The 25,177-nt window shown below is 43.2% G+C and overlaps 1 protein-coding gene across 1 annotated transcript in view; it reads left to right on the top strand.

Moving 5' to 3' along the window:
* Nucleotides 1-13,392, top strand: part of MROH9 (maestro heat like repeat family member 9) — a 47,142-nt gene extending 33,750 nt beyond the window's left edge. Inside the window, exons 15-21 of the mRNA XM_053659352.1 lie at nucleotides 4,024-4,161; nucleotides 6,178-6,354; nucleotides 9,167-9,319; nucleotides 9,421-9,537; nucleotides 10,072-10,174; nucleotides 11,823-11,885; nucleotides 12,774-13,392. Coding sequence (XP_053515327.1) covers nucleotides 4,024-4,161; nucleotides 6,178-6,354; nucleotides 9,167-9,319; nucleotides 9,421-9,537; nucleotides 10,072-10,174; nucleotides 11,823-11,885; nucleotides 12,774-13,006 — 984 coding nt within the window. The 3' untranslated portion in view covers nucleotides 13,007-13,392. The remainder of the gene's footprint in view (nucleotides 1-4,023; nucleotides 4,162-6,177; nucleotides 6,355-9,166; nucleotides 9,320-9,420; nucleotides 9,538-10,071; nucleotides 10,175-11,822; nucleotides 11,886-12,773) is intronic.
* Nucleotides 13,393-25,177: the final 11,785 nt, after the last annotated feature.

Raw genomic sequence — 25,177 nt, 5'->3', positions numbered from 1 at the left:
TTTAATTTCATTCTTGTGGGAAGCACCACACTGTTGAAATATGGCCATTTGCAAGTAACTTTGAATATCTAGCAAAGTAACTTCTCCTCAACTCTTTTCTCTTTTCTTTTTTTAAGTATATTTTATTGATTATGCTATTACAGTTGTCCCATTTTCTCCCCTTTACTCCCCTCTACCCCGCACACCCCCTCCCACCCACATTCCCTTCTTAGTTCATGTCCATGTGTCATACATATAAATTATTTGGCTTCTACATTTCTCATACTATTCTTACCTTCCCCCCATCTATTTTCTACCTACCGTCTATGCTACTTATTCTCTGTACCTTTTCCCCCTATCTCCTCCTCCCACTCACCTGTTGATAACCCTCCATGTGATCTCCATTTCTGTGGTTCTGTTCCTGTTTTAGTTGTTTGCTTAGTTTGTTTTTATTTTTGTTTTAGATATGGTTGTTAATAATTGTGAGTTTGCTGTCATTTTACTGTACATGTTTTTGATCTTCTTTTTCTTAAATAAGTCCCTTTAACATTTCATATAATAAGGGCTTGGTGATGATGAACTCCTTTAACTTGACCTCATCTGAGAAGCACTTTATCTGCCCTTCCATTCTAAATGAAAGCTTTGCTGGATAGAGCAATCTTGGATGTAGGTCCTTGCCTTTCATGACTTGGAATACTTCTTTCCAGCCCCTTCTTGCCCGTAAGGTCTCTTCTGAGAAATCAGCTGACAGTCTGATGGGAACTCCTTTGTAGGTGACTGTCTCCTTTTCTCTTGTTGCTTCTAGGATTCTCTCCTTCATTTTAATCTTGGGTATTGTAATTATGATGTGCCTCAATGTGTTCCTCCTTGGGTCCAACTTCTTTGAAACTCTCTGAACTTCCTGGACTTCTTGGAAATCTATTTCCCTTGCCAGATTGGGGAAGTTCTCCTTTATTATTTGTTCAAATAACTTTTCTACTTATTGCTCTTCCTCTTCTCCTTCTGGCACCCCTATAATTCAGATGTTGGAATACTTAAAGATGTCCTAGAGGTTCCTAAGCCTCCCCTCATTTTTTTGAATTCTTGTTTCTTCATTCTTTTCTTTTAAAATTTTTATTTATTTTTAGAGAGGGGAAGGGAGGGAGACAGAGGGGGAGAGAAACATCGATGTGTGGTTGCCTTTCACATGGCCCCCACTGGGGACCTGGCCTGCAACCCAGGCATGTGCCCTGACTGCCAATCGAACCTGCAACCCTCTGGTTCGCAGGCCTGCACTCAATCCACTAAGCTGTACCAGCCAGGCTCTTCATTCTTTTCTTTTTGGTTATTTCTTTCTTCCTTCTGGTCCACTCCATTGATTTGAGTCATTTCCTTCCCATCATTATTGGTTCCCTATACATTTTCCTTTATTTCACTAATCATAGCCTTCATTTTTTCATCTAATTTGTGACCAAATTCAACCAATTCTGTGAGTATCCTGATCACCAGTGCTTTGAACTGTGCATCTGATAGGTTGGCTATCTCTTCAGCGCTTAGTTATATTTGCTGTGGAGCTTTGATCTGTTCTTTTGTTTGGGCCATTTTTTTATGTCTTGATGCACCTGTTATGTAGTGAGGGGCGGAGTCTTAGGGGTTCACCAGGGAAGGGCTACCCAATTGCTGGGTTGTGATGCTGTATGTGGGGAAGGTGTCTGAGAGGGAACAATGGCATTTACTCCACTCTCTGCCAGATTTCAGTCACTTCTCCCACTTCCCACAAGCAAACTGGGCCCTTCTGGTGCTGATTCCCATGTGGGTGGGTTTGTGCATGTCCTAGGACCCTGCAGGTGTCTCAATGAACTCTCCTGTGAGTCTGGGAGCTTCTCCCAGCACCTTAACCCCCACGGGTGTTTTCAGTTGGTGTTTTGAGGCTTTATTTCCCCTTCCTGGGACCCTGAGTTGAGCGGTCTGTCTCACTCCCCAGTTTCACCTGGTTTGTATGCGTACGAATGTGGGACCGCCGGGATTGCCAGCCGCCTTGCGTGCTGCGCCCCACTCCACAATCTGCCGCCTCGCTGGGTCCACCAGCTGCCACCCTGCACACCCAGGTCCGCCAGCCACCGCTTTGCTGCAAGCCCTCTCCACACTGGCTGCCCCTTCCTACCTGTCTGGTCTGGATGAATGTATCTTTTTTAACTCCTTGCTTGTCAGACTTCCATACAGTTTGATTTTCTGTCAGTTCTGGTTTTTTGTTTTTAAATCGTTGTTGTCCTTCTTTTGATTGTGCGAGGAGGTACAGTGTGTCTACCTATGCCTCTATCTTGGCCAGAAGTAGCCAACTCTTCTTTTCAAAATTTCTTTTGTTCTTCCTATATATTTGTTCTTCTAGTTACAGTTTAAAAGAACTTTGCCAAGTTTAAAGGGAAAAAAGCTTTTGCTGAAATTTCTACTTTAGTTACATTAATGTTATGAGCTTCTTAGGACTATTTGATATGTTTATATTTTCATTTTTATTTTTTACTCAATATTTTGTCATTTCCATATACATTTTACATATTAATTTTAAAATTACTAAGTAGCTGATATTTCAGATGGTTACTGTGAGTGTGGCCTTTACATTCAGATGTTCAAGTTTATGGTTTCTGAATGTTCAGGAAAATTAAGCTATTATCTTGAATTCAGCTAGCTTCCTGTGCTCTTATATAAATTCTAACAATACTTTAGTTGATTCTCTTGAGTTTTCTAGCTGTATGACCCTAAAGTGTGGAAAATGAGAATAATATTGTTCCCCTCTCTAAGTCATTATGTTTATTTTCCTGAACCATGTGCCCTCACCTTGTCCCTCACTGAAGTGCCATTTGGTGAATACTCTGATCTCTCCTCTGCCCACTTAGTACTATTATAATCTTAGTGTTTTTCCCAATAAATTATGTTATTCTCTCTCTCTTTTTCTCCTTCTCAATGCAGATTTTTTAAGTATATCAAGTTAACTGAGGAACCCAGTGCTTTGACTATGCATCCTTAGCGAGATACTTTTTAAAGACAAAAATCTTTTTTAAAATACTCACTTTTACTCAGGAGTCTTATTAATATTGTGCGTTGAGATCATAATTTTAAAACTGAGGCATGAATTACAAAGCAGAAAGCCAGTATCTACATATATGAATGTTATTAGGCACCAGGGTTGTCCAGGTAAGAGAAAGATGAGGCAATATAAAACTACAAGAAATTCATATAAACTGTATTACATTATATTTGAATTGAATATATCAACACTGTCAAAGTGAACTTATGACTAAAAAAAAAAGTATCTCCTCGTTTAAGTAAGGGCCCAGAAGACATGATATGCCGATAACAATGAGTACACTCTAGCACCCTTTTCTCATAGTTTCTCAATAGCATTCTTCACTAAAATGAAACGTGTCCCCATAAAGAAATGAGTAATTACAGGGGCAAGGGAAACCTAAGATGAGCCTGGGATATCTAACTTTTCTACAAGCAAAGAAGTGCAAGAAGGCAGATGGGCCATGTCAAAAGGACACACATGTTGGCTTGCAGGGGCTCCTACTGGCCAAATTTGAGCATCAAAAGAACTAGTAACATCAAATAATTGTAATATGTTGAAAAAATTTAGTGCATGGATCCTTGTTACTACTTAAATTTGGAAAGCTGGAAGAGAGAGGGATGCCAGCCAGTAAATGTAGAAAGAAGGCTAGAAGAAGAAAAACACCCACCATTTTGCAAGTCCCAATGTAATAAATGAATGAAGAAAAATCATTAATAGTTTTAAAACCATTAAGTGAAAAGCTGCTGAAGAACACGATACTCACATGGTTCCACAGTATCGCCCCACAGATCAGCGACTAATCGTAAAAGAAAAATGTGTCTGTACCATTTGCTGTGTGCTAACATGCACACAGGACACATATGGGAACATGCTGAAGTGCTGGGAGCTGTAGTGGGACCTGAGTTCCAGTCTCACTGACAATATCTTCATTTTGATGCCTCTAGCAGAGACTGCGCACTAGCCTTTATTCTGAAAACATATTAGCTGTTTTCTTTCAGCTTCTGAATAAATTCTTCAAGGACCCATTCCCAGAAGAATTTCTGGCTCTCTTCAGGAACTGGATCAGCGACTCTAACCCCACAGTGAGCAAACTGAGCCTGCAGAAGATCGCCAGCATGGCGCCCGTCATCAACCAGGTGCGTGGCCGTGTGGCCTGTGTCTGCCATCACCGCCCACATCACAGTCTCAGACTTGATGTTGCTCAACATCCTTGCTGAGGTTTTATCAACAAGGGGTTGGGGTTGACCGGAAGGAATGTGTTAAGTCAGTTCTGTCACTTTATCACCTAATTATATTTTTCCCAGACAATCATGCGTGGCATGCATAATTTATCAGCATCGCCCTACATGCACACCCTTCTTACAGTCCAACCACACACATAAGTTGGTTTCCCCTCCAACACACACGTGCACGCATGTTAATACCATCCCTGAGCACTCGTGCCGGCTTCTCCTTCCACTCACAACACTCTCCTCCCTCACCCATACATTGTCGCATTTCTCTCCTTGTTCAAAGATCAGTTCAAATCAAATTCCACCGACTGCTTGGATCTCTAGCAGCCTCATCCCTCCCAGAGCCGCACCAGCTCTGGGCGCTCACTTACGTAACATTTCACAACAGTGCTGCTCCACACACAATTCTGAACCAGCTGCACCAGTATCTCCCGGAAACTGGTAAGAAATGCAAATTGTCAGGCTCTACTTCAGGCCTGTGGAATCAGGAATCCTGGGGTGGGGCTGTGTTTTCAAAAGTCCTCCCAGGGGTTCTAACACAGGTTAAACCTCAGAACCTCTGTCTTACATTGGTTCCTGCCACGTCACATTGCTCTGTCTTACCTTCCAGGAGGGCTGAACCTAAGTGCACTTCTATGTTCCATAATTCCCTTGTACATTTCAAAGTACTTGGTACAGCACTGAGAGTTAGCTGTCCTATCAATCATTATTATTTAATATGTTAATAACAAATCCTTGTTTCTCTATTAAGCCTAATTTCTGACAACTGAAAGCTAGGCAGGGGGCACCTATTTTGCATTTAGAATGAAATGAGCCATGGTCTATTTGCTTCAAATAAATCATGCAAGTCAATGTACATTCTTTTCGTAAGTGGAAAGTTACTTATTGCCTTGTCTAGCACTCTTCCCAGTGTATTAAGCACTGAAGGGACATTCTGGGTCAAGGTTATATAAGACAGAAAGGCAGAATTACTGGACTGAGGTTGCACATACTGTCTGCGGTAAAGACTCAACTTTCCTGCCAGATATGAGTGGTCTCTGGCTATTATTTTAGCAAATAGTATTTATTTCTTTTACCTTTCTGTCTAGTCCTTCTTTTCCTCCTCCAATATCTCATTCTTGTTTTGTCTTGCCTTAAATTCTGTTTGTCTCTGGTCTGCAGCTTATCCCCATGACCCGGCTCAGTACCTGAGCAGCTCGCACTTCCAGAGAGGTGACTGCCATCCCCTAGTTCAGAGTGCGTGCTGCCAGCAGTGTGCTAGCACACATCACAGTCGCCTCACCAGAAATCAGACCAGTTTCCTGGGTGTGAATACTCCCGCCACGGCTGACTTCAAGCTGTCTTAGGGACATCAGTAAAGATGGAGGTGGGAATAAGTCCACTTCAGCTCACCATGCAGACATAATGCACATAAATAACCTCAAGGAAGTATAGAGAAAATGTAGTAAACAGGAAGTGATACATTTCGAGTATTTATAGCTATTGTTTTTTTAATAAAAGATTTTATTTATTTATTTTTAGAGAGGGGAAGGGAAGGAAGAAGAAATAGAGGGAGAGAAACATCAATGTGTGAGCCTCTTGAGCACCCCCCACTGGGGACCTGGCCTGCAACCCAGCCATGTGCTCTAGACAGGGAATCGAACCAGCAACCCTTTGGTTCACAAGCTGGCACTCAGTCCACTGAGCCACACCAGGCAGGGCATAGCTATTGTTTTTATTTATTTCTAAATTTACAAAATTTAACTTTTTAGTAGCAACTTTTATCTAAAAGTCAGCCTGCCAAATCCCCGCCAGCGCCCCCCGCGAGCCAACTCCAGCACACCTCCGCGTGCCACCCGAGTCAGAAGTGTGTGAGCCAAATGCTCGCACAAGTCTCCTTCTCGTTCCCAAATCCCACCATTTCCCTCCTTTCATATCCAGGTAGGAAATGTCTGCAGCTTATTATTATCCATCCTGGATGCCTTCCTCTCCAAAGACCAGACTATTATCATCCGGGCCCTGCTCACCCTTCGGAGACTCTTAAACAAACTGGACAAGGTGACCTACTCCTCTCTGTGCACCCAAATTGCTTCCAGCTACTGTCCACTGATGGACCATGTGAGTGGCACAGCTGGGCAGATGGGATCAGTAGGTGTGATGGGTGAGCTGAAGCTCCAGCTCTGAATAAGTGACCAGAAGACAGTCATTTTGTGCAGAGCCACCATTTCTTTTTGAGGTAACATTAGTCAGGAAGTACTGTGAGAACCAGGAAAAGTCTCCCCATAAGAAAGCAGAATCGAAGAACAGCTTCTGTCCTTGGATGAAAGAGAAATTGTATCTCAGTGGTCATATACTGGTTAACCCTGAGTCTAGACTTCCTGAGTTCAAATCCTGTTCTGTCTCTTGTTTGCTGTGGAGTCTTAAGCAGGTGTTTCAGTCTCTCACCTGTAAAATACAGAGGGCAGCCGGGGTCTTGTGGGGACTAGAGATGATGTGTAACGCCCCACATGGGTTTGTTATCATCATATAAAACTTTTAATTAAAAAGTATCTCATCAGAAACTTGCGTGTTTTAAAAATTCTCATTTTGTATAGTAAATGTGTTCCAAGCAAGTTGGATGATAGTAATTTATTTTAATAAACAAGAATAGTTTGGTATGCCATGGGCAATCTATTTTTTAAAGATTTTTATCATTGTAATGAGTTATTTGTGAACCAGAGAATTATTTCATAGAAAATTACCTTGCAAAAATTTGTAAGTTCTTCATTACTCAATTCCAGTGAAAAAGAGCACAATATTATTAAACTCCAGAAATAAAAGATTTAGTGGCAAAAATTATTTTTACAAGGACAAAAATGATAATAATAGTGGCTAAAATGTATTGAGAATTTACTATGTACCAGCTATTATTCTAAGGAATTTACATGTATTATCTCACATAATCTCTAAACAAACTCTGTTACTATTATCCAGGTTACATACAAGGAAACTGAGGCAAAGAAAAGTGAACTTCTAGCCAAGTTCACACAGCTAATAAGTAGTTAAAATGACTATGTAAAATATTATTTTCAAAGTGAAATCACTTGAAAGAAAAACTAAATAAATTATCAAGCCAAAAAAGAAGGAAAATTAAAGAGAATGGAAAGTTGTCAGGTATCAATTTACCCTAAGCCATTCCTTGAAGGCAGAGAATTTGAAAAATATCAGGATATCAATGAACCTATGGTACTGTGCCTTTCCATATTAAAAGTAAAAAAAAAAAAAAAAAACCCCACCGTGATCAAGCTCATTCAACCTACGGGAGACAAAACTGGCATTTCAATGGGTACACGAGCTCCCCAGAGCTCTTCCCACTGGTCTATACACACTGCCTTTCCATGGTCAGCATGCCTTCCTGTAGTCCAGGGACGCAAACAGGTGACCCACGGATGAATGCAACCAGCAGGTGTGTTAAGTTTCGCCCTCAAACAGAGTGTGGTTGATATTTGTACACTGAGGAACTGTTCACAAACATCTGATTTGTGAAGGAAATGGCAGCAGAGCTGGGAGCACTGAGCCCTACAACCCACCTGGCAACAGTCTGCAGGACCTGGGTGTCCTCTCTGAGGAACGCCAGGGCTCTCTCCTGTCTCCGTCTCCATCCTCTCCCTGTGCTCCTTTAAGGTCACTCACTGTATTCTACTGCATCCCTGTCCAGCCCATGTGACATATGATTTAATCACAGCTCTTGCAAGTTTAGACTTTGATACCCATTAGTGACCCCTCGGAAGGAACATATGAAACCACATTAGCCATTTGTCTTTCATTGGGAACATAGCTGATCAGTTTCTGAGAACAGAAAGGAAGAGATATAAAATGAAATCATAAACATTTCTTAAAAGCTGGAAGGTAGTGTTGTATTCTTCACAAATTGACCTCTTCCCCTGACCTGCAGGTTTTCTGTTCTGGAATCTTTGTGATCTGATCACCTATCCACAGCTGGCCTGTGCAGGCCCTGGGAGCCTGGCTCTGTGTTGGTGCCCCGAGTTCCCACTGGTGTTCATTGCGGCTTGGCGCGGGCCTCCAGCATCTGACTATTGCTCCGTTATTCTGAGTCCTTTATAGACATCACCTCCAAGTTAAATAGACTTCTGTTTTTAAGACATTATTAAAGACTGCCTTCCTAAATTTAAGAAACTTACTGTTCACAGGGGATTTTTTTTTTATGCAATCTGAATTTTGGTAAGCCAATCTTGTTTAAAATCAAACCAAGAGCTGACTACTTAGACCCCAGGGGAAGCTTTTCTAAAAATAACATAATTTCTTATGTATGTATGTATATGTAATAGATACCTATGTAGTATGTATACACATATAAATGTATATAAACATATATGTCACACTGTTTGAAGAAAGAAGCCCTTGCCCTGGCTGGTGTGGCTCAGTGGATTGAGTACCGGCCTACACAGCAACGGGTCTCTGGTTCAATTTCCAGTGAGGGCACGTGCCTGGGTAGAGGGCCAGGCCTCCAATAGGAGGGGCGCGCAAGCGGTAACCACACACTGATGTTCCTCTCCCTGTCTTTCTCTCTCCTTTCCCTTCTCTCTAAAAATAAATAAATAAATAAATAAATAAATAAATAAATAAATAAATAAATAAATAAATTTTATATTTTATTTATTTATCTTTTAGAGGGGAAGGGAAGGAAAGAGGGAGAGAATATCAATGTATGGTTGCCTCTCGTGCGTCCCCTGCTGGGAACTGGCCTGCAACCCAGGCATGTGCCCTGACTGGGAATTGAACCACAATCCTTTGGTTCGCAGGCCAACGCTCAATCCACTGAGCTACACCAGCTAGGGCTCAGTAAAATCTTTTTAAAATATTAAATTAAAAAAAAAACAGAAGCCCTAGAATTATCCTCAACTGAGGCTTTTCTGTGCACAAATTCCAGAGCGATGGAGGTATTCGGAGCATGGCCATCCGACACTTTGGCGAACTGGTCAGGGACATGAGTCAGTACTGGTGGATGCTGAACGATGCGGTGTTCAGGGCCCTGGTGCCTCTGATCCTGTTTCTGGAGGATACAGAGACAAGAGTCACCACAGTAAGTACTGCCATCTTGCTTTTCTTAGTTTGGCAGAGACGCGCCATGTTTTATGTGACACCAGACAAAGACACCCTCACTGACTGTTTCCTGCTTCACAGGCATGTAAACATACATTGGCAATCTGCGCCTCAGAGTTGCGCTGGTCAGCGTCGCGTCTGCTCCTGGACCAATGCTACAGTTTTGAGCTGGTTGTCCTCAGCATCTGCAATAACCTTGTAAGTGGCCCTTTAGGGTTTCCTACCAAACGTTATCAAACAAACATTAAAGGACCTCCTGAACCATGGGAAGGGTGGTGGGAGCAGGGATCGTAACAGCTAGGGCTTGAAACCGGAGAAAATGCTCATTTTCCCCGTCCTGGGCCTCGACATGACCCTCTAGCTGACCTCCCTCCTACCCACCTCCATGGAGCTCTGGATGGATAGGAAGGTAGAAACAGCATTTGACGAACAAAATTCGTGATTATCTGGTCACTGCCTAATGGGTGGGCCCTCTGAACCCCAGCACGAACTGCAGTGACAGGTGGAAAAACACTAACCAGAGGTGGGAAGACCAGGCTGGGTTGGGAATCCTATCACAAACAGAAGAACACTGGCAAACAGAACAGTCAAGTTCATGCACAGAGACCTCAAGTTTTAAACTGGACCTCATTTGGTATAAGCAACCAAGTTCTTTTCTCTGGACGCCTGGCTGAAAGGGGGCAAATGTACTTTTTCAATAACGGAGTGTTTTCCCCCGCTTTCTATCCGCAGTTTACGTCTCACGGGAGCTACACTGTGGAGCTGCTCTCTGACGCGTTGAGGTTCCTGAGGAACTCCAAAGTGTACCTGAGGAGGGCGTCAGTGATTCTCATAGGTAAATACAATTCAATTCGCACTGCCTGGCATGCCTTAAGAGGTACAGAGAGAAGTATTCCTTAAAAAAAACATGTAAATCATTTTTGTGGATGATGGACAGCACCCATCCATGGTGACATCTATGATGAATAGAGGTCACTACGTGTGATCAGAATGAAGTTCTATTTTATACCATGCAGCGAGTATAGCTGTGTGATTAAATTATTATATGAAGCATATTTAACAAGGATGGTTTCAGGATCTAACACGATAGCATGCCACTGCTCATTACCCCCTTTCACTGCTTAAAAATCACTACCCAAAGAATAAGAATGAAGTAATATCTAAAAATCCAAACATCACCTTCAGCAAAATTGGGGCATCTGTAGCCACAACTATAACAGATGATAAAGAGCTATTGAATCTGGTAAAGTAAAGAAAAAAATTTTATTTAAACATAGGGTTCAGAGTAGTGAAGGAAGATTCTAAGAGAAGACAACTAAATCAAGTTTTCAAACGTGGATGAACATGACCAGTTTTTTTCCCACTAGATTCTCATCATGAAGGTCAAAATTGATAATCCTTTATTTGGAATGACAGGAAGTAAGTTCCCAACTTGGTAATGGGATTTTCACTTGACCTTGTTTATTAGCCCCTAGCAGGGACGAGCATTGACGAGATGCACAGTCAGTTCTTGTAGAGAAGAGGCATCCAGGCTGTCGGACTGGAAGGCAATCGAAATTACCATCAGCACTAGCACTCATGCCCTATGCTAACAGGAGAAGATAGAGGGACACACATATACACACACACACAGAGAACCCCATGTCGCAAGACTTGATTTCAAACCAGAAGTGTCCTGCTACTCTGAATTCTACCCTGGTACTTTCCACAAGCCATCCTCTGTATAAAACTATTGCAAGATCCAAAAATAAGTACTCTATTTAAAAACAAAGAAATGACATTATCTTTCTAAAGAGGTATTTCTAGGGAGAAAGGAGAAGAGAAAAATAAATTTTATAGTGTTTCTACAGAGCAGATGAAAATCATGGATAAAAATATCCTTGAATCAAAACCTCTTTGAAATAAAGATCTAAAGTTTAGAGACAAGTGCACAGTCCATACATAATGGGTAGTAGGCGCACATGAAGAATAAGCTTTCAAAGGATGGGGGCAGGTGTCAGAAAAGACATATAACCACCCCACACACACACACACACACAAAAATGCAATGCAACCAGCAGAAGAAAAAATATACGCATATATTGTGGATAACCAGGAAGGGACAAAGGAGTACAAGGTTGAGAAATGCTAGCAAAATGAAATGGTCAGCCAGAGAAGGCAGACACAAAAGAACGTGCTCTGAAGGACAGAGGAGCCAACCGGGAAGGAGCATGAGGAAGATCTCCGGGATGCTAGTCACATCCTGTTTAGTGACCTGGGCGGTCGCAGAAGTGTTCACCTGTGTTCATTCGTTGACTTGTGCATGGTTATAAACATGTATACTTTTCAGTAGTTTTATTAAGTGCATAAGTATGTGAGAGCGCTCAAAGAGGACACAAGGGTCATCTAGAGATGCTTCACTTTGAAGAAGGCAAGGAGGGTAGCAAGGGAACACCAGAGAAAGTATCTTCCTAATGTGTTGTGGGGAATTATTTTGTGCACAGGATACTTGACAACGCTGGGTGGCCATTTACTGCTCAGAGATGACATTGAGGTCATACTTGAGGGTAAGTATGGAAGGTAGGGTGAAATTATGCACAGGTCTAAGTATATTTACTATGTGTGGTTCTACTTGAATGAGTTCTATAACAATATGGGTGCTGGGGGGTGGGAGAAGGGTGGGGTTAGGGGAGAATCAGTGGGAGAACTGGGTTAAGGGGCATCCTCTTTTCCTTTTTATTCTTTCTCTCTCTCTCGCTTCTCCTTACCCTCTCTTAGGAACACCACAGAGAGTTGAGAACTCACTCATTCATCCAACAGATATTTTTTCCAGTGCTAGTCTAGCTACTGGGGATATAGCGGCAAACAAAACAAAGTCCCTGCCCTCAGAGAACTTGAGTTTTAGGAGGGAGCAATGTCCACATGCACCAGAGGGACTTAAAGAAGAGCATAGTTTATTCCATCCAAATGTTGGATCTTGGGCATCTCTCTCTCAGCCTCTAATTTCCCACAAGGATTAGAGTAACAAACATGAAAGGTAGAATAGTTTTAGAGTTTCAGCAAAATTGAGTGGAATGCACAGAGATTTCTCACATACTTCCTGCCCCCACCCATGTGCAGCCCCCCATTATCAACATCCCCAACCACATGGTATATTTGTTACAACTAATGCACCTACACTAACACATCATTAGCTTCCTTCTTTTTTCATTCTTGTATTCACTAGTTTATTCAATACATATTTATTGACTGCCTGCTAAATTCTCTGTCTCTCAAAACCCTTTTCTTCTTTCTTCCTCCTGCTCCTTTTCCTCTTTTTTCTAAAAGTGCACCTCTTTTACTCTATTTCTTTTTTTAAGACTTTATTTATTTTTAGAGTGAGGGGAACAGAGGGAGAGAGAGAAGGAGGGAGCGAGACATCAGTGTGTGCTTGTTAAGGGTGCCTTGCATTGCAGGCATCGACACAGTGCTGGACGATGAAGACTCAGAGACCAGGGCCTTGGCAAGTGTCACCCACAAACTTTTAAAGGATGTGGCCCATAAAATGACCTCCTCGGTTATTAAACAAACCTCCCGAAGACTGTTTAACTTTATCTACATCAAGAAACTGAAGCCTCTGTATAATTATAGCTCACCCAACGACGTGGAAAAAAGCCCCACGGAGATGAAAGAAACCAGGAATGCATGAGAACGATGGAAATTTCATGAAAGAATGAGACATTCACCAAGGCACCACTCAGAAGAGCAATGATTTTCCTTTTCCTCTACAGATGCTCGGGGCCATTTATCTGTTCCTCTGTAACTGTCTTCAAATACAGAAATCTGCTGTCTCTCTACATCTAACGGTGATCAGACACCTTAATTCATCAAACCCAATAATAACATCGAAAATCATATAAGCAAAGTGTTTGATGAGAAGCTCTTGGGACTTACTTGAATCAGTAAGCTAGACACTGTGCTAGGTAGGGGAACATGTGGGGAACAAAGACAATGTTGCTGGCCTCTAGGGATGCTGGGTTTGGTTCTTTCTGTCCGTCTCACTGGGATGAATGTTGCCATGAGGAAGTATTCACAAAGGACAAAACAGAACTTGCAGGGGGGCCGGGGGGAACAGGGCACAGGGAAATGTATGCCAGGTGGAAACAATGAGGCAAGGAGAGTGGGGGGGGGGGGCTGCTCACCGGAGAGCCTGTTGCAGATACAAGGGGGTAAGATGAGCATTAGATGTATAAGGGAGATCACTCATACAGTACATAAATGTCTAGTCACTGGGTTGTACACCTGAAACTAATATTATATGTCAACTATAACTTTAAAATTAAAAAATTATTTTAAAAAAGAATGGGGACAGCCGAGACCCGAGGGGGACCCTGTGCTGCTGTGCCGATGGCTTTAAGTTTTTTGAAGTGAAAACTGGACAGTCAATCCCAGCGCCTTCCCATTGCCATCGGGACCCAGTGTCACACGCTGCTCTGGTCTGTAAGAAAGCTGACACACGAATGCTGCTGATGAAAGGGTTTCACTCTCCTCCCACTCCTGCACCCCCCCCCCACACCCCCAAGCATGCGCACATGCTGCTTCAGCCACAGGGCACCTCTCCCAGGGAGAAGAGCGCAGCCTCTTTCCTCTGTCGATGCGGGTGCTGTGACTCTGTCATGGGCCAACTTAGAGTGCATACATGTTCTCACTGCTCTGCAGGCTGCTGCACTGGGGTAGGGCAGCAGCCCCCCACCTTCCCTCAGGTCCCCCCATCAGCTTCTCTGACTTCTGGACCAGGTGGGTTTAGTTCTGCTGACAAAGACACCAGTCTCCTGGGTGACATCCACATCATCCACATCATCAACACTGGAAGCAGGAAGAGACTGACAACCCCAAGCTTGTGGGTTCCACCTTGCCCTTGCTCTCCCCTTGACACCCAGCCTCCCTTCCCAGCCCCGCTGCCTGCCTTGTGGACCTCAAGCTCCCCCACCAGATGTGGAGGCAGCAGCTTTGCAGAGACCACAGAACGGTCTCCCCCTCTGCTGACAGTCAAACCCTGGTGCTGCTGCTCTCATCGAACTCAATGGACAGACCTGAGGCGCCTTCTCCAGGCCCCTTCCAGCAAGGAGGTGGGTGTGGCTCCTGTGGGTTTTTTCCCCTTAACACTCTGTGTTCTTTTCGTTGCATTTATCAGGCTGTAGTGTAATTCCTCATTTACTCCTCTGTCTGCCCCACAAGACTGAAGTTTCTGGAAAGTATATGTTGTACCTTACACTTGGTTGTGTGCTCTGGAACTCACAGTACCTGGCACCTAATATGTGCTCAGTGAAGACTGCCAAATGAACAAAACACTAACAGAACATATTGCCCTCCTACTTTAATAAACACTTTCAGATATTGATGAGCATTACTGAGTATTAAAAATAATGAGAGAATGGATGATTTTAATTTACCCCTTAATTCATATTATTTCACATTATCCTGATGTCCCAGAACTGACTTTTCAAAATCAGGGCAAATTTCCTTTCTCATCTTCTAAACTTAGCTGGATGCTGAACAGTAACCTCCTGGAAGATATCCAATTCCTGCTCCCCAGAATCTGTGAATCTGTCACCTGACATGGGCAAAGCAAGCTCACAGATGCAATTCCATTGAGAACCCTGAGATGGGGAGATTGCCCGGATTACCTGGCTGGGCCCAATGTGATCACAAGGGCCTCTCTACAAGGAGAGTGGGAAGTCAGAGAAAAAAAGCCTCCTGAAGATGTTACCATGCTGGCTTTGAAGAAGGAGCCAGGGCTCGGGAGCCAAGAAAGGCAGCTCTAGGAGCTGAAACAGGCAGGAAAACAGATTCCCTGCAAGAGCTAGCAGAGTGAGCATGGTATTGCTGTAACAGGGTGCAGTCAAGAGGGGGACACAAATAGGGATTTGTAATGGGGCCCAGAATTCAAGGTGTCCAGGAAATATAGAAAAATATATATAGGATGTCCTCACCCCCCAGCAAGGCTGAGCTGGGGGATGGGACACATGGAGCAGGGCCGTCGGGAGCTGTGTTGTACAGCAACAGCTTTGCAGCTAACCTCTGGCATAGTCATTTAACATATCTGTAACTTTTACCTGGTTTCTTAGATATGTTAAATAGCTGTGGCCATGCTTTGAGCCAGGGGGATGAGAGTAACTTCCACCCAAGATGAAACTAGGAGAAGCTCCCCTTGGTTACAGCAACTGCGTGAGAGCTTAGAGAAGATTGGCTTCACACCATGAGGCCACAACTGCCCAGACTTACCATGGCAGCCCAGTAAAGCTGGAAGAATACTGGAATGCTGGCAGTTATAACTGATTATAGGAGGAGTCGGAAATGGGGCTGCAGAGAAAGATTGGCGCAGGAACTGAAACCCAGGTGCGGCAGCCATACAAAAGGAGAGAACCATACAGCTTTGGCAGAGTAGGGACCCCATGGCTTTGGGGTGCTCCCTTTTGCCATGTGGCTTAGGAAACAGGAGAGACTTTGCCTGGAAGAAAAGGGATGAAAGGCCTCCTGCTGGTGGGCCATGAGAAGGTGCCACATGGCTTTGGATTAACTGGAGATCATGGCAGCGACACAACTGATGGTGCCAGGAGCCCAAATCACAGATTTCTACTTCTTTCCCTGAGATACGGTACCAGAGACTGGGCAGAGGGAGAAGGAAGGACTGTGAACGTCTGTGGGCATCCTAAAGGACTTCAGTATTTTAATGAAGACATTGGGTCACTACTCTAAGTCTGGGTAGCTTTTAAATAAATAATTCCTTTCCTTTTCACAAATCTCTGGCATTGAGAGATGTCTTTCCTTTGGCCGCAGGTATAATGAACCTAGTGAAGGGTCCTTTCAGTAGTCGTATATGGTACGCGCCCTTGGCTCTGTACTGTAACACTGCCAACACCTTGACTGCAGCCCTTTGAAACCGATTTTGGACCTCTGACCTCCAGAACCGAGTCAGTGTAAGTGTGTTGTTTTAAGCCACTAAGTGTACAGTAATTCACTAGAGCGGCAATAGGAAACTAATGCACCTAGATTTCTATAAAATGAAACATAACACCCCTTCAAAAAAAAACCCCACAAACATAGCACTGAATACAATGAACCTGATACAGATTTTGAGGTTTCTGTAAAAGGTGTGATATCCTGAGGGCATCGGAGTGTCAGAGAGATTGGGTGAACCATCATAGCACTTAGGGAGGGGAGAGAAGTACATCTAAGCTCAGAAACATCACACCCAGGGCTCTTGGTCACTACCTGAACAGACATTTTTTCCAAAGAGGATGTACAGATGGCCAACAGTCATGTGAAAATGTGTTCAACATCACTAATCATCAGGGAAATGCAAATCAAAGCCACAATAAGATAACACCACACACCTGTCAGATTGACTATTATCAAAATAGACAAAAACTAACAACATTGGCAAGGATGTTGAGAAAAGGGAACCCTCCTGCACTGTAAATGGGATTGCAAATTGGTGTAGCCACTATAGAAAACAGTATGGAGGTTCCGTAGAAATTAAAAATACAGCTACCATATGATCCAGCAATTCCAGTCTGGGCATCTATGCAAAGAAAACAAAGACACTAATTTTAAAAGATGTATGTACCCATATGTTCATTGCAGCATTATTGAGAATTGCCAAGATATGGAATAAATCTAAGTGTCCGTAAATAGATAAATAGACAAAGACAATTATATATATATATATGTGTGTGTGTGTGTGTGTGTGTGTATACATGTACAATATCGCTCAGCCATAAAAAAGAATGATCTCTTGCCATTTGTTACATGGCAGATAACATGGATGAACCTAGAGGGTAACACCCTATTGAGAAAGGGGAGAACAAACACCATGGGATAAAAGTAAGGAACAAAGAGAATTCACGCTTTTCACCAAACTTACTGGGTGCTTGTTTGCTAGGGTCTATTCTAGGCTTTGGGGATTGAACAGCGAATTGGACAAAAATTGTCCCTGCCCTTAAGAAGGTAACATCCTGTTGGGGGTAAAGTCAATAGATAAATACACACGTTAATAAAAAAGAAAATATGCCACAGAATATTAGAAAATAAATAAAGTACCTAAAACATAATCTGGTCTAGTCCTCCAGCTTTAGACCCAGGAAATGTGCAATGGTTACCAACCCCAACCCAATCTGAACCCCAACTACGCCGTTTTAAACAGCCACAATAGCTACATGCCCAAAGTTTATCAGCCCCAAACCTTTGTGCATTTGTAGTACATTTCAGTGAGAAACTGCCAAAGTATCTTCTAAGCAGCCTCATCATTTGCATTCCTCTCTCTACCTTTTCATTCCCACTGCCAACCAGCCAGACCCAGCTACCACTACTTCCTATTAAAACAGGCCCCTGACTATACACCAGACCACCCTCCTGAAGCGAGCCTCTAAACCCATCACTCTGCTCAAAATCCTTCGCTGCTGCTTCTTTCCCCATTAAATCACATGCAAGGTGCCTCCCGATATGGCTTAACCTACTTTTCCACTCCTACCCGTAACCACGTTCCAGAGTAATCCTATGATTCACAGTTTGCTCCCTGAATAAGCCCATCTTCCTGTCTATATGTGTCGTCATCTTCCTGCTTGGGATCCAAGCATCTTTCACACCCATCTTACTCTTTCCTCCTGAGTCAGACTTTGCACTTGTGCCCCTGGAGCAGGCTGAGGTCTAAGTCTGCTTATGAGTCTAATGGCCACAACGGGTGGTCTGGGGTCAACCTGGAGAACAGCAGCCATTGTTTTGCAAAGCAAGAGCCTCCAGTGAGGTTATTGCAGAATCTTTCACACCCTCAGACATGGAAGGTGGGCCGCTTCCACTGTAAGAGAGGCTTGGAGTGGCCCAAAAGCTCAAGATTCTCAGTTTCATTGAAAGGTTGATGAGGCTGGGGGTACAGCTTATGCTATAATTCTAAAACCTGCAAAAATAAAATTTGCTCTGATTATCAGCAAGGTTATCTCTGAAGCTGTAAGAAATTAAGAGATTCCTATAGGTCCACCACATGAGTTCTCTGGCTCTCTGACTGCAAATTGTACTGGGAGTCTAAAGATCTGAGCCTGTCCTTTTCTTCTGTAAGAGCCTCAGCATGCTCAGAAGTAGCCTTCCTTCCCACTGGTCATGACTGTTGTCACACAAGTAAGTGCCCTAGCCATGGGGTCCCCCGAGACACCTGCTTCAGTAGGTACTTCCTCACAATCAAACACGGGTGATAACATGGTTACTATGTGGTGGATTACTGCATCCTGATTCACTGCTGTCAGAAAGTTCAGCATTATGTTCAAGTTCAAAGACAAGACCAAACCCAATGCCCAAATATAATTTTTGAGTGTCATTTCCATGGAGCATTTCTGGTGCCAACTCCCTAGTTATTTTAACACAGAAAATTTATCATTAAAAATTGTTGGTGAGGACTTCTGCCAAGATGGAGGCGTAGGTGGAAGCACTGCGCCTTCTAGCACAACTAGGTTTAAAAACAACAAAGTTTTAGCAACAAAAATGCAGCCAAACCACATAAAATTGAACTACACAGAAGTCTGACAACAATGAATCCTTCACCCAAACCAGTAAGAGAGGCAGAGCCAGCAGCAGAGCGGGGTAGGGCAGGAAAGATCCACCCGACCAACCCAGGCGCGCGACCCAGGTGTGCCAACAGCCATGGGTGGATCCCAGGTGTGGAGAAGCAGGCAGACCCACTGAGGGCGCAAGGCGGTGGACCCACCAAGGGCTGATTGCAGTCACACATTAGCACGCAGATCAACCGGTGAAGGAGCTAGCAGCAAGACGGACCTCACAGGCCCCAGCGTCAGAAAGCAGCAGGGGGGACCGCCACTGTCCCTCTCTGAACCCCCCCCCCACATACAGCATCGCAAACCAGCAACCCAGGTAGCCCCACCCTGGTGAACAACTAAGGCTCCGCTCCTCATACGTAACAGGCATGAACAGATCAAAACATGGCTCAAGAACAACTCAGAGCCCCAGAGCCGATAAATCTAAGCGAGGAAGAAATAGCCAGTCTTTCAGATGCACAGTTGAAAACACTGGTGATCAGGATGCTCACAGAACTGGTTGATTTTAGTCACAAATTAGAGGAACATATGGAAGGTAAACTAATTAAAATGAATGGAAATACACAGGAAACCAATAGTCATGGAAAGGAAACTGGGACTCAAATCAAAGGAGTGGACCAGAAAGAGGAAAAAAATGACCAAACAGAAAAGGATGAAGACACAAGAATTCAAAAAAATGAAGAGAGGCTTAGGAACCTTCAGGACATCTTTAAACGTTCCAACATCCGAATTATAGGGGTACCAGAAGGGGAAGAGGAACAGCCATCAGTGGAAAACTTATTTGAACAAATAATAAAGGAGAACTTCCCCAATCTGGCAAAGGAAACAGACTTCCAGGAAATCCAGGAAGCTCAGAGAGTCCCAAAGAAGTTGGACCCAAGAAGGAACACACCAAGGCACATCATCATTACATTAACCAAGATTAAAATGAAGGAGAGAATCCTAGAAGCAGCAAGAGATAAGGGGACAGTCATCTACAAAGGAGTGCCCATCAGACTGTCAGCAGATTTCTCAAAAGAGACCTTACAGGCAAGAAGGGGCTGGAAAGAAGTATTCCAAGTCATGAAATCCAAAGACCTACAACCAAGATTGATCTATCCAGCAAAGCTTTCATTTAGAATGGAAGGAGAGATAAAGTGCTTCTCAGATAAGATCAAATTCAAGAAGTTCATCATCACCAAGCCCTTATTATATGAAATGTTAAAGGGACTTAGGTACCTAAGAAAAATAAGATAAAAAAGATGAACAGTGAAAGGACAGCAAACTCACAGTTATTAAGAACCACACCTAAAACAAAAGGACAGCTAGATCAGGAGCAGAACCATAGAAATGAAGATCACATGGAGGGTTAGCAACAGGGGAATGGGAGGAGAAGGGGGGAGAAGGTACAGAAAATAAGCAGCATAGACAGTAGGTAGAAAATAGATAGGGGGGAGGGCAAGAATAGTATGGGAAATATAGAATCTAAAGAACTTGAGACACGTGGTCATAAACTAAAGGGGGGAATGGTGGGGGAGGGGTGTGCAGGGGAATGAAGGGGGGAATAGAACTACTGTAATGGCATAATCAATAAAATATATTTTTTAAATGAAAAAAAAAAGCCAGGTTAAAGCAGGTCCTACTGGATAAGTTGTGATATTTACAACATCAAGAGTAATAAAATGATTATAACAATGATGATAATTATAACTATTACAACACATAATTATATAATAATACATTAATAATATGATGTATGATATATAATTATGCAATTATAATAATTTAACTTTATGGAAGCCATAACATCTATTAATGATGACTTAACATAAAATACTGAGTACAAAAATGAACTTGAACTACCAAACAAAGTGGGTAATTGTTTTATTTTGTTTTCCTGCTTGATTTTAAGAAGTAAAGAATGTTTTATTGATTTTATGAAGTAAGTAAGTAAGTAAGTAAGCAAGTAAATAAATAAATAAATAAATAAATAAATAAATAAATATTGGCCCTGGCTGGTGTAGCTCAGTGGATTGAGCGCGGGCCTGCGAACCAGAGGATCGCGGTTCAATTCCCAGTCAGGGCACATGCCTGGGTTGCAAGCCAGTTCCCTGCAGGTCAGTTCTCAGCAGGGGATGCATGAAAGGCAACCATACATTGATGTTTCTCTCCCTCTCTCCTTCCCCTCTAAAGATAAATAAATAAATAAAATAAAAATAAAAACAAACAAACAAACAAATAAATAAATAAATAAATATTGTTGGTGAAATAGTAAAGACTCCAAAAAGGCAAAAAGAAAACCCAGAATGTCAGAGACAGTGACAACAGAAGGAGCTACCACCACCAGACCTGAAGAGACAAAGCAGAGAAACAGGGACTGTTGAGCCTGACAAGCCTGGAGAGAACGTGCAGAGCTGGCACCTCTGAGGAGGGTGCCAGCTGGCTGGGGCTGGTCTCTCCAAGGCAGCACGGAGACATCGGTCCTCAGGTGCCGGAACCACTATCCACAGGAACCAGTGATGGTGCCATCATGGCTGCCAGGGTGAAGACATTTGCTGCGCGATGCTGACAGGAACAGGAAGTGAACACGGAGAGGAACACACCTTCCTATTTTCCCAGGCTTCTGGCTGGCAAAGGAGAAGAGGTCTGCAGAGTCCCAGGGCCAGCATCAGAAAGCAGAGCATAAAAGAACGAGTTTAAGGCGAAGAGAAAATAATGATCAGCACTCATTTATTAACTCATCAAAACAGCACTCCCTCCATAAAGATGTTCTTCATTTTACCCCAGGATAATCATGGGCACTGTCTCCTTTTTCTCAGAGTTAACTTACATGTTGCCCTGGAGTCAGGCACTTGTCTTACTCTCTCCCCTGTCCACTACCACCCTCCTCCGTCACAGTCACACACCTCGCTCATCTCCTCATCTCCTGTGACTTCTCAGTAACTCACTGTTGAATCCCCACAGCCTACAGCTATAGCTGGCACATAGCAGGTATATATATATATAAATAAATAAATAAATGGCTAATTGAGTTAGTGAAGAACTTGAACTGAACTGACCATTCGTCTCAGGAAATCAGGCTTGGGTGACACCACGGACTTTTGACTACGGGAATGCGTCAGTTAAACAACATGCCACTTGAGGAAACAAAAGAAAATATGTTCTTCGTGGAGGGACTGACCTAATTTCAAACTCTGGAAACTTCTCCCTGCCTTCCCCCACCCCACCCCTGACCATGTCAGAAGCAAGATGTGTGCCAAAATCCCATGCACTTAAGTGGATCCAAACCCTAAAGTTTCACGTAACTCGGCAAGTGTGGAGAATGTGTTTTGCAACCTGTACTAATACAAATAAAAATGTATTTGGCAGAGACTTGCCTGAAGAGATAAACATAGCATATTATAGTCAAAACAAAGAAAGAATGACCCCAAGCATTCCTGTGGAAACAGATGAAGTCACTCCAAATTCCCAGGGTACCAGAGATCCAACAATTCCAAGGCAGATGAATTTAATCACTGTTCTGTGTTACTTAAAAGAAAATACTTGCAAAGGGGACATGGAGTTAAGTCAACATTTGCGTATTAAGCTCCTGCTGAATACCCAACTCTCTACTGGGTGTCGAGGAGGATAAATTAAAAGTACACATGATGGTAGGAAATACGAACCCTGTCCACAGAGAGAAGAATTAACATTCATGAGACAATTAGCCAACCACCCCTGCAAGTCTACAATGCCGAGTGCTGTGGGACGTAGCACTCAATCTAAGGGGACTCGCAGCAATATGTGTGGGCGTGAGGAGAGCTTCTTAAGGAGAGTGGTGTGTGCTAAGGGTCCCAAGGCATGCATAGGACTTGTGCAGAAATGACAGGGGGTAGAAGAGACCCCCACCTCCAATTTTGGAGGGAGCAGGATCCCAGGCAGAGAGAAGAACCACGGTGTGTGCAATGGGCATTAACAGGTCCGGTGTGCTGTAGCCTGGGCACATGCAGAGCAATGGTGAGACCAGTGAGATGAGGCAGAGCATGAATGCCGGTGGTAAGCACAACATAGTGGGTGGTTTAGGAAGAGTAATTTCCTGAAGCATCTGAGGCCCCAGTTCCAGAAACACAGCCCTGGAGAAAGAAAAAAAGAAAGAAACTACTGCTACATGCAGAAGAGTTCCTCAGAAAGAACCAAGTTGAGCCTGTTCATTTGACAGGGCTGGGCGGGGGTGGGGGAGGGGGTCTGCATAGCAGACCGCACCAGGAAGACAAATCCCCATAACTTCTGGCTGTAAAAACCAGTGGGAATCAGGGCAGTGGAAGAAACTGCCTTATTTTCAGAAGACTCCCTTTAAAGGGCCTACAAGGACTTAAAAACATACACAGAGACACCACCTCTGGAACTCAGCACCAGGGCAACAGCTGAAGGCGTGCCAGTCACACAAGGCAAGCTCCAGGCAAACCTCCAGAAGCCAGGCAGTGGCAGTGTCCTCTCTCCGAGCCCTCCCCCAACACAGAGCCACAAAGCAGTGAAGTGGGTCGCCCTGCCCTTACCTAAGTGGCAATTAAGACTCCACCTAAGACTCCACTCCACACAATGTGAACAGGTGCCTATTCCACAATAGGCCATGCCACTAAGACAGGGAGTAAAAGCAACTACCCAATACACAGAAACAAACACAGGGAAGCTGCCAAAATGAGAAGACCAAGACATATGGCCCAAATGAAAGAACAGAACAAAACTCCAGAAAAGGAACTAAATGAAATGGAGATAAGCAAGCTATCAGATACAAAGTTCAAAACACTGGTTATCAGGATGCTCAAAGAACTCAATGACCATGGCAACAACATAAAAAACACCTAGGAAAAAATGAAGGCTACACTAAGTGAAATAAAGAAAGCTCTACAGGAACCAACTGTGGACGGTAGGAAGCCAGGATTTAAATCAGTGACTTTGGACATAAGGAAGAAATAAGCATTCAACCAGAGCAGCAAGAAGAAAAAAAATTTTTTTTTAAAAAAAGGAGAATACTATAAGAAGCCTCTGGGACATCTCTAAACATATCAACATCCAAATCATAGGGATTCCAGAAGAGGAGCAAGAAGTTGAAAACTTATTTGAAAAAATAATGAAACTTCCCTAATTTGGTGAAGGAAATAGACATACAAGTCCAGGAAGCACAGACAACCCCGAACAAGTTGGACCCAAAGAGGACCACACCAAGACACATCATAATTAGAATGCCAAAGGTTAAAGATAAAGAGAGAATCTTAAAAGAAGCAAGAGAAAAGCGGAGAGTTACCTACAAAGGAATTCCTGTACGACTGTCGGCTGATGTCTCAAAAGAAACTTTGCAGGCTAGAAGGGACTGGCAAGAAGTATTCAAAGTGATGAAAGGCAAGGAGCTACAACCTAGATGACTCTATCCAGCAAAGCTATCATTCAGGATGGAAGGGCAGATAAAGTACTTCCCAGACAAGGTAAAGCTAAAGGAGTTCATCACCACCAAACCATTATTACATGAAATGTTAAAGAGATTTATTTAAGAAAAAGAAGTTGTTCAAAACTATGAACAGTAAAATGGCAACAAATTCACAACTATCAACAGCTGAATCTAAAAAAACAAACTAAGCAAACAAGCAGAACAAGAACAGAATCACAGATATGGAGATCATTTGGAGGGTTGTCAGCTGGGAGAAAAATGGGGGAAATGTACAGGGATTAAGAAACATAATTTGTAGGTACAAAAATAGATAGGGGAATATTAAGAATAGTAATAGTAAGTAAATGGAGAAGGCACAGAACTTAAGTGCACAGTCCATGGACATGGAACTAAGAAGCGACTGCTAGATGGAATGGGGGTACCAGGCAGAGGAGGCACCATTAGTCAGCAAGTCCCCAAACATCTATAATCAGTTCTGAAAGATCTATCTCCTAAATATCCCTCATGCCCAGTCTCCATCCTTCATCCCCTGCACTGCTGTAATTTAAGTCCTTGGCATCTCTGGCCAAGACCATTGAAATAAGCTCCCAGGTTTAGGGATCCCTGATTCTAGTCACTGTTCACTTCCATCCAAATCTGATCTTTCTGACCTGTCACTTTCTTGTTCAAAATTCTAGACCATCATAACCCAGAGGATGGTACCCAACCCCTGAGTTAACACTTCAATGTCCTTTACCATCCAATGTCTGTGTGTTGAATTCTGCTACTTCCACCTGGAAAGGAGAGACTACTCTGTGACATGACCACTGCTGGACCCTCGACCTAGACCCAGGCCAGAACAGAGGTTGCTTCCTGGAAACCCCCTCTGAGA

This window comes from Artibeus jamaicensis, unplaced genomic scaffold (genome assembly GCF_021234435.1).
Source record: "Artibeus jamaicensis isolate MK-2021 breed Jamaican fruit bat unplaced genomic scaffold, CSHL_Jam_final scaffold_625, whole genome shotgun sequence".
NCBI lineage: Eukaryota > Metazoa > Chordata > Mammalia > Chiroptera > Phyllostomidae > Artibeus > Artibeus jamaicensis.
This window is presented reverse-complemented; position numbering and strand designations above follow the sequence as displayed.